The 14,474-nt window shown below is 47.9% G+C and overlaps 1 protein-coding gene across 1 annotated transcript in view; it reads right to left on the reverse strand.

Moving 5' to 3' along the window:
• Window positions 1-14,474, reverse strand: part of SUN1 (Sad1 and UNC84 domain containing 1) — a 44,840-nt gene that overhangs the window by 29,240 nt on the left and 1,126 nt on the right. The window contains exons 2-7 of the mRNA XM_012639127.1: window positions 8,383-8,571; window positions 6,376-6,560; window positions 5,388-5,414; window positions 5,103-5,279; window positions 881-1,063; window positions 219-302 (exon numbers count right to left, since the gene is read on the reverse strand). Of these exons, the coding sequence (XP_012494581.1) occupies window positions 219-302; window positions 881-1,063; window positions 5,103-5,279; window positions 5,388-5,414; window positions 6,376-6,560; window positions 8,383-8,571 (845 nt within the window). The remainder of the gene's footprint in view (window positions 1-218; window positions 303-880; window positions 1,064-5,102; window positions 5,280-5,387; window positions 5,415-6,375; window positions 6,561-8,382; window positions 8,572-14,474) is intronic.

The raw sequence follows: 14,474 nt of genomic DNA on the forward strand, positions 1-14,474 counted from the left end.
AAAAAAAAAAAAAAAAACAAAAAAAAACAAAGCAAATGCAGTCTGGTGGTTATTAGCTTCTATTACTAAGGTATCTCAGCACCAGCGCTGGCCCGTCCTAGCCAGTGAGGGTGCCTGTGTCAGGCTGCTCATCCCCCAGGATCAGGGGCCCGACATTGCAACCTGGGGGCACCAAATCCAAGACCAACCGTTCGATGGGGAAACGAAGCCATACTTACACAGCGAGTCCCCATTCACACTGAGGTGGCCATCCTCTCTGAGAGACTCTTTTACATTCATTCGCCCACAGTAACTGGGATGAGCTGCAATACACGCAAAAGAGGCTTAGAAAACTCAGCTATGCTGAGCCCGGTGCTCCTCACACCCCATCGCCAGCATGACCAGAGGGCATGCCAGGCTCGCCACTGCCAGAGGTTCAGAGCAGCGGATGGCGCCTACGACGTAGGGGATAGGGCTTTGGTTATGCGAAGAGATGTGAAAGCTGGCTAAATAATACGTGCAGCCAATACAATGCAAAGACCGGCCTGCGTAAAGTGCTTTTGAAACATGATTCTAAATACCATTCAAATAAACTGTTTTTGCTCTAAAAGGGGAATATAAAAACCGAAAGTTGAGTATATTAACATTTCATTTAAAAAATAACTTTAAAAATGTTTAAGCATTGATCAACTTTGAGAAAACTGAACCACATACAGATACATTAAAACTTGCGTAAGCTCCTGTAATAAAAAGATCCAAAGAGAGCAGCCAGGAGGAAGTCAGTGTCAAGACCAAAAGAGGAGGAATGTAAAGGAAGCGCCGCACAGGAAAAAGCAAAGTGTTTTCTCCACCTTGAAAGCATTATTTGGTGGAAAAAGGAAAAAAAAAATTATTTAAATACCTTTTGATTCATGGTTTTTTGAGTTATAGCTTTTTGATTCATCACTTTTCAATGTGTAATTTTCTGATTCATAATTGAGCTTCATTAAAACCACTTGAAAAAGTTGAACTAAGAATGATGAAAAAGATGACGAAGTGTATTTGGCCAGCCACAAAATCCTATCCATGTAGAAAGCCGAACCGCCTATCAAGAAACCGTGAACACATGTTACTTCTTCCCATAAAGCCAACATTTACTCCCCTGATAAGTCTGATAGCCAAATTGTTCATTTCAGGCAAAGCAGGAGCAAAGCACTTTTAAAATGGACACCAAAGACACCCCTTGGGAAGAGCCGCACCGATAAGCGACACCCTGAGGAGGTGGAGCTGTGGAGCAAACCCCGCTCACGCCAGTAATTCGCCTACAAAATGTCCAATCTGGGGTCATTTCACCCAATATTGTCCATATATACACAATATTCAGATATTGCCAAAGAGCCACCTTCTTAACGACCTCTGACCCACCAATTTGGAAAGGGCTAATGGGACCTCCAGAGCACTCTCAGGACTTCTGCAGCACCTCAGCTGGGAGCAGCAGACACCATTGGAACTGACCACTTAAGGGACATCCACGCGAGAACACCATGCCGTCCTCGGCTACTTTCCAGTCATGCCTGTAGCTTCGGGAGACACAATGTGATGCCTGATACTCTTTCTGTTAATGTAAATGTGTGGCGTGATATTCTACAAGTCATAATTGCTCGAAATTTTTATTCTAAAAAATAAAAAGTTTCTTCATGGAGCAGAGCACAGAAGCAGGCTTGCATGTACACCGTCAAGTCCAGCAGGCCTGGTGTCTGTCCCAGAAAGTGCTTCTGACCCGGCTTTTCCCCACGGTCCCTGCCGAGCACAACAGTGCTATGGTGGGGGGCATGAGGCTACCTTGAACTGTGAAGTCTCAGTTGGAATAATTTTAAAGAAATAAATTTAGAGCTTTATTATTTTCAAAAGAATAGTCAAAAAGCTATTTGTGAATTGGAATCCTACACTGAAAAAACATAAACCTGGGGTGCTTAGCCCAGGGCCAACTTAATTTTACACCTCAGCACAAACTTTATATAGAGGATAGTAAAAATAGCAAAACAGTCCTATTACGAGGTAATGCGGCTGGGCACAGTGGCGCATGCACTTTGGGAGGCCAAGGCGGGAGGATCTCTTGAGTCCAGGAGTTTAAGACCAGCCTGAGCAACATAGTGAGATGTCATCTCTACAAAAAAAATTTTTAAATTAGCTGGGCATGGTGGTGCACACCTATAGTCTCAGCTACATGGGAGGCTGAGGCGGGAGGATCACTTGAGCCTAGGAGTTCGAGGCTGCAGTAAGCTGTGATCATGCCACTGCACTCCAGCCTGGGTGACAGAGTCAGAACCTGACTCTAAAAAAACATTAAAAAAAAAAAAAAAAAAAGTGACAGAGCAAGATCTTGTCTCTAAAAACAATAAATAAAAAAAGAATGAAGTTAATGTCTATTAACTTATAAAATGAAAAAAATTGTAAAACTACATATATACATGCACACTATGATAGCATTTAAGTAAAGACAAAAATAAAACTACATAGTTCTATGAGTACATAAAAACAGAATTCAGATGATGGCTGTACAACACTGTGAATATACTAGATGCCACTGAAATGTACATTTTTTTATTACTTTTTTTTGAGGCAGGGTCTTACTATGTTGTCCAGGCTAGTCTAGAATTCCCGGGTTCAAGCAATCGTCTGTCCCCTCCTCAGCCTCCTGAGAGGCTGAGATTACAGGCACACACTACTACTCCCAGCTCGAACGGTACACTTTAAAATGGTTAATTTTACGTTACCTGAATTTTACCTCATTAAAAAAAAAGCAGACGCAGTCACACTGAGCCATGCCTGCCACAGCAGTTCCCTCTAGAAGGGGACTGGACTGGGTGGGGAAGGACTCACTTTATCTGTACTATTTGGAGATTTTTACAATGGGAATTGCAATAAGAATATAGGTAAAAACAAAAATAAAATGTGGAGAAAAAGTTAGTTTTTGTGCAAGAAAGGCCATACGTTGAGCCACCAAGCCAAAAAAAAAAAAAAGGCCACACATGTTTTAAGTAAATACAGTTATATGTAACAATTCATGCAATATGATCCCAACTATGTAACAGGGTATCCCTGGAAGGCCAGGCCTAATGCATCAAGTGTGGTTATCTCCGGCTGGTAGGTTATAGGTGATTTTTATTTTCTTCTCTGAACATCTCTGTGATTTTCAAACGTTCTTTGATAAACACATTTTGGAAATAGATTTTTTACAGGGTAATAAATTAGTGTTGGCTCCACAAGTCACTGTTACAGTCTAAGACAGCAAGGCAGGTGTTAAGAGAAGAAGCCCAAAGCAAAAAAAAAATGCAACTTGTTTTCTGTGCAATGAATTTCAGGAGGCTACTACCAAAACCACATCACTACTTTTCCATCTCAAGATACACCAGACTACATGGCTAAGCTTGGGTCCATGACCCCTGGCACTATCAAAGAGTGGCTGGTTATCCAGCGACACATTTACTACGATTAAGGAGCCTCAGGAAAACAGCAAATGTTTCCACAGATATTGAACCATCTGTGGACATTGTTATTCTGCCAGGTTACAAGTTTGTGGAACATGTTTGTACTGTAAGAAAAATGTCATGTTCAGCCTATCAACGGCATGCTTCAAAACACACCTCAATAAACCCTGACTACACAGAACCTGCACATGACATAGGTAAGTTAGGTCCTGTACGCAGCACTGCGCTGGCCCTGCAGTGCTCATGAAGCACTAAGAACTCCCGGGAGCAGGGCAGCGTGAGGGCACCTGGAGTGAAATGCCTCGCTCTCTCACTCACCAGCAAGTGTCCTAAACCAGCTCAACCTTGTCACTTGACCACAGAATGGAGCGCTGCGATCACCAGTGCAGAGCGCCTGGCCCAGAGCGAGCGCCTGAAGACGCTGGTCGACATCGAGGGGCCCCAAGCAGATGGTCCACAGGTGTAACGAGGGAGACACCACCACTCCGGTTCTGCTGCCTCTTCCTTCCCCTTTCGTACTTTCTTACTCTGTGGTCTTAATGCTAACAGTGCCAATAACACTACCACAGACACACCCAGAAGCTTTGGCCCCAAGGATAAGATGGTAAAAATGAAAATAAGATACTAAAATAAAAAAATAAGGACTAAATTCTTATCCCTGTTACCGTCCTTCATCATGTCCAGTCATTTGAAACCATGGGCCGAGCGCCCGGACCTAGGTGCAGGTGGGAACACAGTGGTGAGACAGACACAGCTCGCCCTCCTAAAGCTTCCAGCATCTCCACGTACCCCAGGACTTGGCCTCAACAGACAAAGCACTGAGGACCTGGGCAGAGGGCAGCACATGCACGACGTCATGCCTGCCCACCGCCTCTTCCTGCTGCAGGTGAGAATGATCACCGGTCAGGTAGTCACGAAAGGTGTGGCAGCCCCAAGCCTTCAGGGACATCACAGCCATGCCTAGACCCTGGAAAAGGGTCTGTGGCTCTGCTCTCGCCTGTGGGCTCAGAAGGAAGCCCCGGCAGTCCCAATGCCCACCTTCCTCCCTGGCCACCTCTAGCACCTCCATGGTCAAGCGAGTGGAGCCAGGACGCTGAAGCCCACCTCCACTGCATGCCAGGCAAGCCTGCCCACTCGGGGTCCCTGCAACGACTACTGCCCTCCCAGACAGAACCACGCCTCTGTGTCCCTCCCAAGTCCAAACGTTCTCCGAGGGCCGCTCTGTCACTATAACCACAATGGCAGTGACCACAGAAAATATTTTTAATGTACAGGTGAAAGTTCCACCATAAAGCTATTCCTTAAGTCATGTGAATATCTGTGCTGTTTTATAAAAATAAAGGAATGCCATCTGAAAGCGGCCACACAGTTTTAGAGTTTCATGTAAGTAGGAATTTTCTTTTGTTTACCTAGTCTAAACTGATAGAATTTCAAATACTCCTAGGTACAAACATACTAAGCACATAAAGTGTAAGTTGAAAGACGATGAGCAGGACAAAGCTAATTTCTCAATCTTTTAAAGGATAACTTTGAGTTCAAGGCTATAACAGAAATAGTGCAGGCACTAAGCCTTATAAAATCCGGTTTCTAAAAAGAAAAGGAAATATTTGGACAGTAAATCTTTTCCTAACTTTTAAAAACAGTGAGACTTACGTTTTTGATCCCTATCCCTAGAGTAAATCCTTGACGTCAGCCCGTGGGCAGTGGAGTGTGCCGTGAGCGCGTCCCTGCGCTCGGAGAGCATGCTACAGTCGCTGCAGATGTAGCCATTGCCTGCGGCGGCTCCCGCTGCCAGGTCACCATTTCCCTGAATGGCAGCTTTATTTCCACCTAAAGTTTTCAAAAAGTAGACAGAACCTGTTTATCACAATCTGCAGGTACCTAACTGAAACTTCTATTTTGAAAAGTGTGGGGAAGAAAAAGGACTAAAATAATTACCTTTAAGATCACCATCATCGTCAAGACCTAAAAAAACCACACACGTTTTTTAGCGGTTAAGCTCGACTTATCAAAACAGAACAAAACCCACCAAAAACAAAATGTAAAGGTTAATTACAATGGTTAATAAGTCAGCACTATGGCACTGGTCAAGATTTATTTCCTGAGATGCCCAGAGTTAACAGAGATTTGTCCAGATAAATGCAGACGCTACGTTGTGATTCGAGGCGAAAGTGTATCTTTGGAGAAAACATGTGCACGTTCCAACACACGCGACCTAACCTGAAGAGGTGAGTAGGAGCATGAGGGGACTGGACAGAGGGAAGCCCGCAGTCAGTGGCACGTGTATCTTGCTGCCTGGTAACTACTCTCACCAGCTGAGCAAAGCAACCGGCACACAGACCAGTGCCTCCTATAATTCACACACATCTCTGGAACTAATCTGCATCCTCTGTCTCAAAGGGCCAATCAGAACATAAACCGAACACAAGCCACTGTGCATTCCTCATGGGAGTGCTCCCTCCCTGTGCACAGCGTGGTGACGTCACACATTTCAATAGCAAGGATGGGAATCCCACGGCCTCTGCCCCAAGCCAGCATGTGCTCAGCTACGGCGTGTCTCGGCACTGACTCCTCCTTGCTGGAGTGCTCTCGAAAGGCTGCCTTGTTGCTTAGAGCTTGCTGGAAACACACTGGTGAATTTTTACATTGCCTTGTTTAAACATCCCACAAAAAGAATGCATTTGGGAAAACAGACTACCTGGTTGCTTAATCTTTCAAGCCACGCAAGTACTTACACACTAGCACAACCGGGCGGAGCAGCAGATGGACAGCACCCAGGGCACTGCCTGCCAGGTCTGAAGGCAAGCCCAGAACCTCAGTGCTGCTCCTCCCTGCCCCAGCCAGGAACCAGCAAACACCCTGGCCACAAACTCCTTCTCGCCAACCAAACTGCAGCTGACGCGATCTGCATCTCCCAGCAACTCACCCCAGAAATGGTCCACTTTGGTCTGCTCACGAATCAGAGACTCGTCCAGCACAGGAGGCCGCAGAGACACAGAACCCTGCAGACTCTTAGAACCGCCTTGGCTGGCACCTGAGGATGTGACCTGCCTGGACACGTGGTTGATACTAAAAGCCACTTTGCTTGCACTTCTGCGTTGTTTTACTGTTCTAAAAAAAGAAAAAAAGAAAGAAAGAAAAGAAAAAAGAAGTTTATAGGCTTTTCCTAGTAAATACAAAATGATTAGATTTTACCAAAGTCTTTGAGAGTAAACATAGCATTTTAAGGCAAACCATTTTCTTATGCCTTTTCTGTTGCTATGAATCATCTATTAATTTTAAAAAGGGATTTTTAAGCTGGAGTTCAAGAACTCCCTCTAAAATGTTAAACATGAAATAATTTTCAGATTATTTTGGGCCCCATGACCCAAAAATGGTTTTATCTAAAAACAAAAATGGGCCAGGCATGGTGGTTCACACCTGTAATCCTAGCACTTTGGGAGGCTGAAGCAGGAGGATCGCTTGAGGCCAGTAGTTCAAGACCAGCCTGGGCAACATAGTGAGACCCCGTCTCTACAAAAAATTTAAAATAAATGAACCAGGTGTGGTGGTGCACACCTATAATCCCAGTTACTCGGGAGACTGAGGCAGGAGGATCCCTCGAACCTAGGAAATTGAGATTACAGGGAACTATGATCATGCCACTGCATTCCAGTCTAGGTGACAGAGCAAGACCCTGTCTCTAAATAAATACATAGATCCTAAAAATAAAAAACTTTATGATTTATAAATGTAACCCCCCCTTCTCAACAAGTAACTGTATGCACATAAATATCCTATGCACTTTTTAGTCACAGTAAAGATGGAACTGTGTTAAATACAGCAAGAATAGGCAGTCATCTAAAATGATTTCTGCATTCTATTTACCACAAATAATAAAGCCCTGAAAAATGAATGTCTTACAAACATTCCCCACCAGGTAGGCAGTAGGACACGCAGGCCAACGGAAGGAGACCTCCCCGCTCCGAGGGAACCAGTGGTGGGAGAAGGCAGCAGTGACACACAACAGTGGAAAACCTGCCCTCACGAGCGCAGAGCAGCAATAGCTGGTCTCAGAATCAGCAGGCCACGCAGAACCCCAGCTTCTGCATTACTTCAGCATAACCAACGTGCTGACGTGGAGCTGTGCACCGCAATCAACCGGTTCTCAGTGGCTACCAAGAACCCATGAGTCTCCCAGGTGGCAGTCTGGGCTCTGGACATTGCTCTGGATAAAACTGCCCAGGTGACCGTGGTGCTGGGAAAACACCTGCTGGCAGGCACTACGACAAATCCTTGTACAGTGCCACTTGACCTCAGCAATCCCACCACCCCTTGCCCCAGCCGCTGTCTCGTTCTTGAGACAGATCAGATATGCGTCACTCTTACGCAAGCAGCGTAACTGAGGCTGTCCTGGTTACGCACTCGCTACATGGATGAAGACCTTGCAGACTGTGCTCCTTCCCGTGAAGAAGTGGTGACAGGCACAGGAGAGCTCAGCATCACAGATGCAGGCTAACACTAGACCTCACATGTGTGTGTCAGTGAACACACAGATTCTCATAAACAGACTTAAATCATGAGCGATGCAGAGGTCATCCACCACACCCTGTGGCAACCTTCTAGGACTGCCTCCTTCCCCGACAGTGGAAGCTCAGTCCCAGCACAAGATGACGAAGCTCTAAACCGTGACCACACTGTGCCGTGGCCGGGTGTGCTTGTCGTCTCGCAGAACACCCATACCCAGCCACCCACATACTCCAGAGTGAGTTTCAGTCTCTATCTGTAGCAAGGCCATGACTGTGTGTCGTGGATCTGCGTGTGTGTACACGCACGTACACACACATCCTTAAATTTAGGAGAGTGAGCACGGTTCTACACACCAGAAAAAGGTTGTCGTGTAGTTTTATCAGGTACCAGAAATCACATGAAGACAAAGCTAAGTGGCACTCACCTGGCCACTCCATCCTGGAGGGAGCCAGCGCTGCTGGTGCAGGAGTGAGCGCCCATGGCCTGGCTATCCCCGGAGGGGTGTGCCGTTGTGACCAGGCGCAGACTACGGCGGGACATCCTCGGAGAATCAAACACAGGGTCCAGTTTGTGCTCCGTCTCAAAATCCAAAGCATCAGAAGAATAACTTGAACTAGAAGGAAAAAGCTTGTCAGAGATAAATAATGCTTAGAGTTTTCAAAGAAATTTTCAAACAAAATGAATAAATTATAAACGGAATATATAATCTATCATGAATTTTAAAGAGCAACTATTATTGTGTGGCGTTACCATAAAGCAAGAGTAAGATGGCACATGAGCCAGCCAACACCTTACACCTGCTCCAACCATGCTGACTTCACGTGCAGCTGTTAACAGCAGACTCCACAGATGCCTAGGGATTGAAATCTAGAACCTACCCCCGGAAGAACTGCTTCGGGACATGCTAAATCCCTAAGAATCCCCACCTATGGGTAATTATGTCAATAATATTAAAAATCAGAGTACATTTACTAGTAGACACTATTGATAAAGCAGTTAATAAGATAGTGACCACAACATGAAATTTAATATGCCAGCACGTCCCTGGGTGAATCCTGGTGAGCAGCGAGGGGAGAGCCAGGTGGCTGAGCATCAGCGCTAAGAACCAACTCAGAAGTATTTTGAGTCTGTGACAAAGAAAAGCCACTTCCGACATCCCCCACTCAATTACATTACTAAACTAACATAATTAAATGAAAAAATGTACTCTTGTGTGTGACGTTACAATAAGTTTTTCCAAATCAAAAAACACATACTGAGCACCTATCCCACTCCTTGCTGGGCGGGTGTCACATGTCCCTAACCACCCAGTCCAGGCGGCCCCCCTTTTACTGCAGACTACAGTAACCCAGGCGGCACAAAGCACCACGAAAGAGGCACGACAGATTCTGCCTTGGGAAGAGGCACAGGCGGAGAGTGGTTTGGAGATGAAAGCTTAGCGTTTCCCTGATGTGAGAGGGCAAACGAGGCAGGCGGCAGGCACGGTGACAGCTGGGGGACAGCCAAGAAGGAGAGCAGAAGCCCCCCGGCTGCAGAAGCCTCAGGTCCTGCTGGGGAGTCTGTCCCTGCTGAGGCAGACGTGCCATGGGACACCTGAGAGGCACTGCCAGGCAGTGGGACAAGCAGCCCCGGCTCAGCAGGCAGGGCTGGGCCAAGGATCTGGAAATCAACAGTAACAAGCAGTCTCTGAGTAAAGTAAATCGGCTTAAAAGCATTTTTGCGTTACATTTTACATTATACAAATGTTTTCAGAAACATACTCATCATAAATGATCCAAAACACCAGGAAATACGTTCAGTCAAACCAAGAGTAAGTTAATACCACCTGCTCCAGGTTGTCACGTGCACTTAGTGTGTCACACAGTTCGAGAGAGGCCCTCCTTAACTTGGGCTGGGGCGGGGACAGGAGAGAAAAGGCACAAGTGCACGTTGAATCCTCAGTATGGACACTAAGCTAGACCTAATTTCAGCATAATCTAAAACACGGTTAGTTTTCTTCTGGAAGAATATTTTATGCAATCTTGATTTTAGTTTAAGAAAACCATGTCATTTCAAATCAGAATCTGTCATGCAGGTATGGACCAACACAGTCTCTGCTTCCAACTCATCACTCTGATCCTCTTCATCTAACGCCTGGGTTTCAGGTCCAGTGGGGCCCCGGCTTTCCAACGCAAACCTGGAATGCCTTTCCAGAGGGCATTATACACACTTGCTCGTTTGGCTAGAAAGAGGCTGGGAAGGAAGCCATGTAGAAGAATGTCTTGCTGTTTCTAGTGGCAAGAGCTTGGGGAATGTCCACCCACAGAGTCCACCTACATGACATGATGCTGTGAGGCCACAAGAAAAACAGAAGACCTATATATACTGTCACACAAAGACCTCCAAGCCACACTGTTACATGGAAAAGAAAGTACTCCAGTATCATCCCATTCACGTTAAAACAAACTGTAAACTAAAACCCGTACACTCTATGTGCAGACATGTGAAAGCACAGAACAGATCTGAAAGGCTCCTCCCGTGCTGGTCACATGGTCCTAAGGGCACGTGGCTCTGAGCTGGACGGCACTGAGCTTCTGATCAAGGTGACCCAGCAGTGTCTACGAGAGGGTGGAGGGAGGAAAGGAAATGAGGGACCAGCAAGGCCAGGACTCCAAGTCCAAAGACCTGAATTTCTAGTCCTCGTCCTGCAGAAAGCAGGTGCCCAACTCAGGCACATCCTGAGTCTTGGCTGCTTGTCCACCGCATCGGTGAGCTCACAGCCCCTCCTGACTCCAGCGCCCATGAGTCCACCACTTCTGCAGTTCAGGACATCACAAGCCACCCGCACTCACGGGCCGAGGCTGTGTCCAGCCATCTGTGATGTGGTTTCCATGGACAAGTGTGACCAGAGCCCCCGCAGGAGGGTTCCGATGTCCACTGGAAACAAGAGGACGCGGCACTGACCCTCGCTGTCCTGAGAAGCAACACAGTCCCATCAAGGTGTGGTATGGAAGCACTTTATCAATTTTTCTGTCATGTTCGGAGGGGACACACAATTTAAAGCGGAGTGTGCTATCCAGGATTAGAATTGGCAACATAACCTGGGTACAGAAACGAGGAGAGGACAAAGGCCCTGAAGATGACTCAGGGAGCTCATCCTTAGAGTATGAGATTTTAGTTTATTTCTCTCATTAGTTACACACTGTGCTTTCTAGAATTTTTGTTATTTAGATGTACCTTTTAAGAGATTGAAAAAAATATACTACAATTGAAAACCAGAAATAAATATAGACACCAGGCAGCAATAAATCATGGCAGCATGGCATTGTGCCCGACAAAAAACACACAGGTGACACTCTGCCAATGCTGACTCAGCTGTGCTGTCCCAAGGGTGGCTCACGGTCACCAGGAAGGGTGTGCAAGAAGAGCAAGTCACACGCCAGGAGTCAGGTCAAACCCCGTGGTTCAGAATGCTGCAAATCTGAATGTGACGGCTGCCCTTTGAGGCGCTAAACTCAAACCTCTGGCTCCTGCTCACCCATCATTTTGGATCTTCTGCTACTGTGGCTTCAGCCAGCAGCCTGGCTCTATCCTTGCCAGGGTCAGGACCAACCCAAATGCTCTCTGCACAGGTCTACGCTGTTGTAAGCTCAAGAGCGTCCCACCAGGTGGGTAGTGTGCTCTTCTGCAACCCCACCGTCCACGCTGCCTCCTGCTCCTGTGTGTGCGGGTTCCTATGCCCCGTCCTCAGCAGCGGCTCAGACTCTCTCCACCCTCCTGACACGCCCCACTTCCCCATCTCCCTCCCTCTACCACTCCATCTGTCTACAAGGCCCCATTTCCTTCTTCCCAGGAAAACCAGATGCTGTCAGAGAACTGCCTCACCTCCATATCCTTCACCCTTTGTGGTAGTTAACAGTACGTGTCAACTTGACTAGGCCTCGGGGTGCCAGGACACTGGGTCAGACATTATTCTGAGTGTGTCTGGGAGGGTGTTTCTGTGTGAGAGTAACATTTAAGTCAAGACGCTGAGAAAGCAGACTGCCATCCAGCCAGCGGGACGCCTGCATGGGAGTTATTAAAGGCTCCCCTCCCTTGAGTAAGGAGCCCCTCCTGCCTGTCAGCCCTGAGCCAGAACACTGGCAATTTCCTGCCTTCGGACTAAAACTGAACCGCCAGTTCTTGCTAGGGCCTGAGTCTGCCAACCTTCAAACCAGCACTATACAATGGTTCTCCGAGGTCTCAGGCCTTCCGACTTGGACTGGAACTTACACCGACGGCTCTCCTGCTCCTCCAGCTTACCGACTCACCCTGCAGATCTTGGGACTCAGCAGCCTCCGAAACTGCACGAGCCGATTCCCCTTCATCAGTCTCTCTCCAAGCATGCACGCACGCACGCATGCACACACACGCCTTCTGCTGGTTCTGTTTTCTCTCAGGATCCCTGACTCCCGCATCTCCCGCCCTGCTCCTGTGGAAAAGGCACCCCAGAGCCACGCCTGTGCGCTCTGGACAAAGTCTTTCCCACACTTAGAGACTCTCCTCTTCTGTCACTGCCTCCTCTCTCCCCACCTCCAGTTTCTCTCTGCTGCTCCTCCCACCAGCACTAGACATGCCCACGGCAAAAAACAGACAGACAACTTTCACTCAAAGCCCTGTCCAGCTCCCTCCCCAGCCAAGCTGATCACAATGCAGTCTCCTCACTGGCCCCTCAAGCCGCTGCATCTGGCCTCCACACCCTCGAGGCAATCAAGCTGCCCGTCGCCCCCTGGCTTCCATGCGGCTGATCTGCAATTGGGCCCGTCCTCACCTTCCTAGACCTTCCAGCAGCATCCAGCCCCACGGACATGCAACCACTCCTTCCCGAAACCCTCTCTTCTCCATCCAGACTGACACCACATGGCCACCTCCACGCCTTTCTTTCCTGTGGCAATGCCCACCCCCACCAGAAGGGGACGGTGGAGCACTCATGTCTCCAGGCCCCTGATCTGAGCAGGCAGGGAAGGAGTCCTCCTTTGACCACAGCCGCGATCATCAGTGGCTGGGGATTTCGTCACAGGTGGCTCAAGCTGACAACACTGACCAACCCCAAGCCTCCGAAAGCACAGGCAGCCCGACAGCATGGGCCTCCCAAGGAGGTGACAGGGAGATGCATTCCCCTGATACCCTCTGCCATGGAGTTGTGCTCATAAAGAAATAAACAGGAAAGTGGCCAAATTTCTAGATCTAACTACCAAGTTTACCAGAAATGCACATTAAGACATAAGAGGGAAATCACCCAAATACAACATGAGAAGACTGTCTGGGTTGATTAAAAAAAATTGATTGTGAAAAAAAATTCAAAGATTTGAGAAACTGGAACACTCAGTGAATACGACACATGAAGGAGCCTTTTAAATTACTGGGCTTGTTACGGGGTGATACTGGTAGTTTGGTTAGTTATCTTAAAAACATCGTTGTATTTTAGAGCTCTGCTTCGAAATAATCCAGTGGAGAGGGGAGGAAGCTGAAGCCAGTGACGGGCAAATGGGGCTGTCACTCACTGTCTCAATTTGTACCTGGTTTGACATTTTTCCAAAAGAGAAAAAAAATTTAATTAAATAAACTGAGTGGCCAGGATGCTGGAAGATCCTTAATGTGTTTCTCAAAATTTCTAACAACTAAGAGAACACCGTGCTGGACACTGAGTGTTCACCGGGAACACGGGGAACGAGTCCCTGTGGGAGAAGGGGCGCAGTCTGGATGCAGCCGCCCCACCTGTGGGCTGCAGGGAAGAGGCTGGGATTTGAGGAGCCTGTGGAAAGAGGAAGGAAGGCCAGTGGGGCCGTACTGCGTGAGGACACCAAGAGGAACCTGAGAACCCAGGCCCAGGCGCCCCTGAGGCACCGCCTTCAGCTCCTCACACCACAGTGGGGCCTCCTTGGTCAGCTCTCTGGCCCCCGGCCCAGTGGCCCTCTCGCTCATTCTTAGGGTCAGCTGCTACGTGCTAATGACTGGCTCTGGACCTCAGCTCACATCTCCTCCTGTGGACTGCCCAGGTGTTCCCCACCCTCTCCTCCTCTGCTCCCCGAGCTGCCCGAGCCAGGAACGAGACCGCCAGCCTATCCTGCAGCTGTCCATCAGCAAGACCCATCCACGGTCCAGGCCACCACTGGGCCTCCCCTCCCTGCTTCAACTGTGTCCTGGACAGGCCCCGATACCCTCTGCCTAGCAGTGGCCTCCTCACAAAGCTCCTTCCTTCGAAACCCTTCACTGGTGCCCACTCCCCCTCGACAAAGTCCAGCTCCCCGCACAGCTCACACCATGCCCGGCCAGCCCTGCCCGGCCTCCCTCCGTCGTTCCTCACTCCACCTGCCACGGGTCTGTCCACAAGTAGAACAGAGGCAGGCTGTGAACGGCACTGAAATTAAGTGTTGCTCTCCCAAGGTAGAGAACAGACAGACATTTTAAAAATTATATTTAAAATAAGTCAAAAAAGCTAAAACTAAATTATCAACAATCACTATTTTTATGCTCCACAACACAGAGGAAAGAGTA

The sequence above is a fragment of the Propithecus coquereli genome, unplaced genomic scaffold (genome assembly GCF_000956105.1).
Source record: "Propithecus coquereli isolate 6110/MARCELLA unplaced genomic scaffold, Pcoq_1.0 Scaffold137, whole genome shotgun sequence".
Lineage (NCBI taxonomy): Eukaryota > Metazoa > Chordata > Mammalia > Primates > Indriidae > Propithecus > Propithecus coquereli.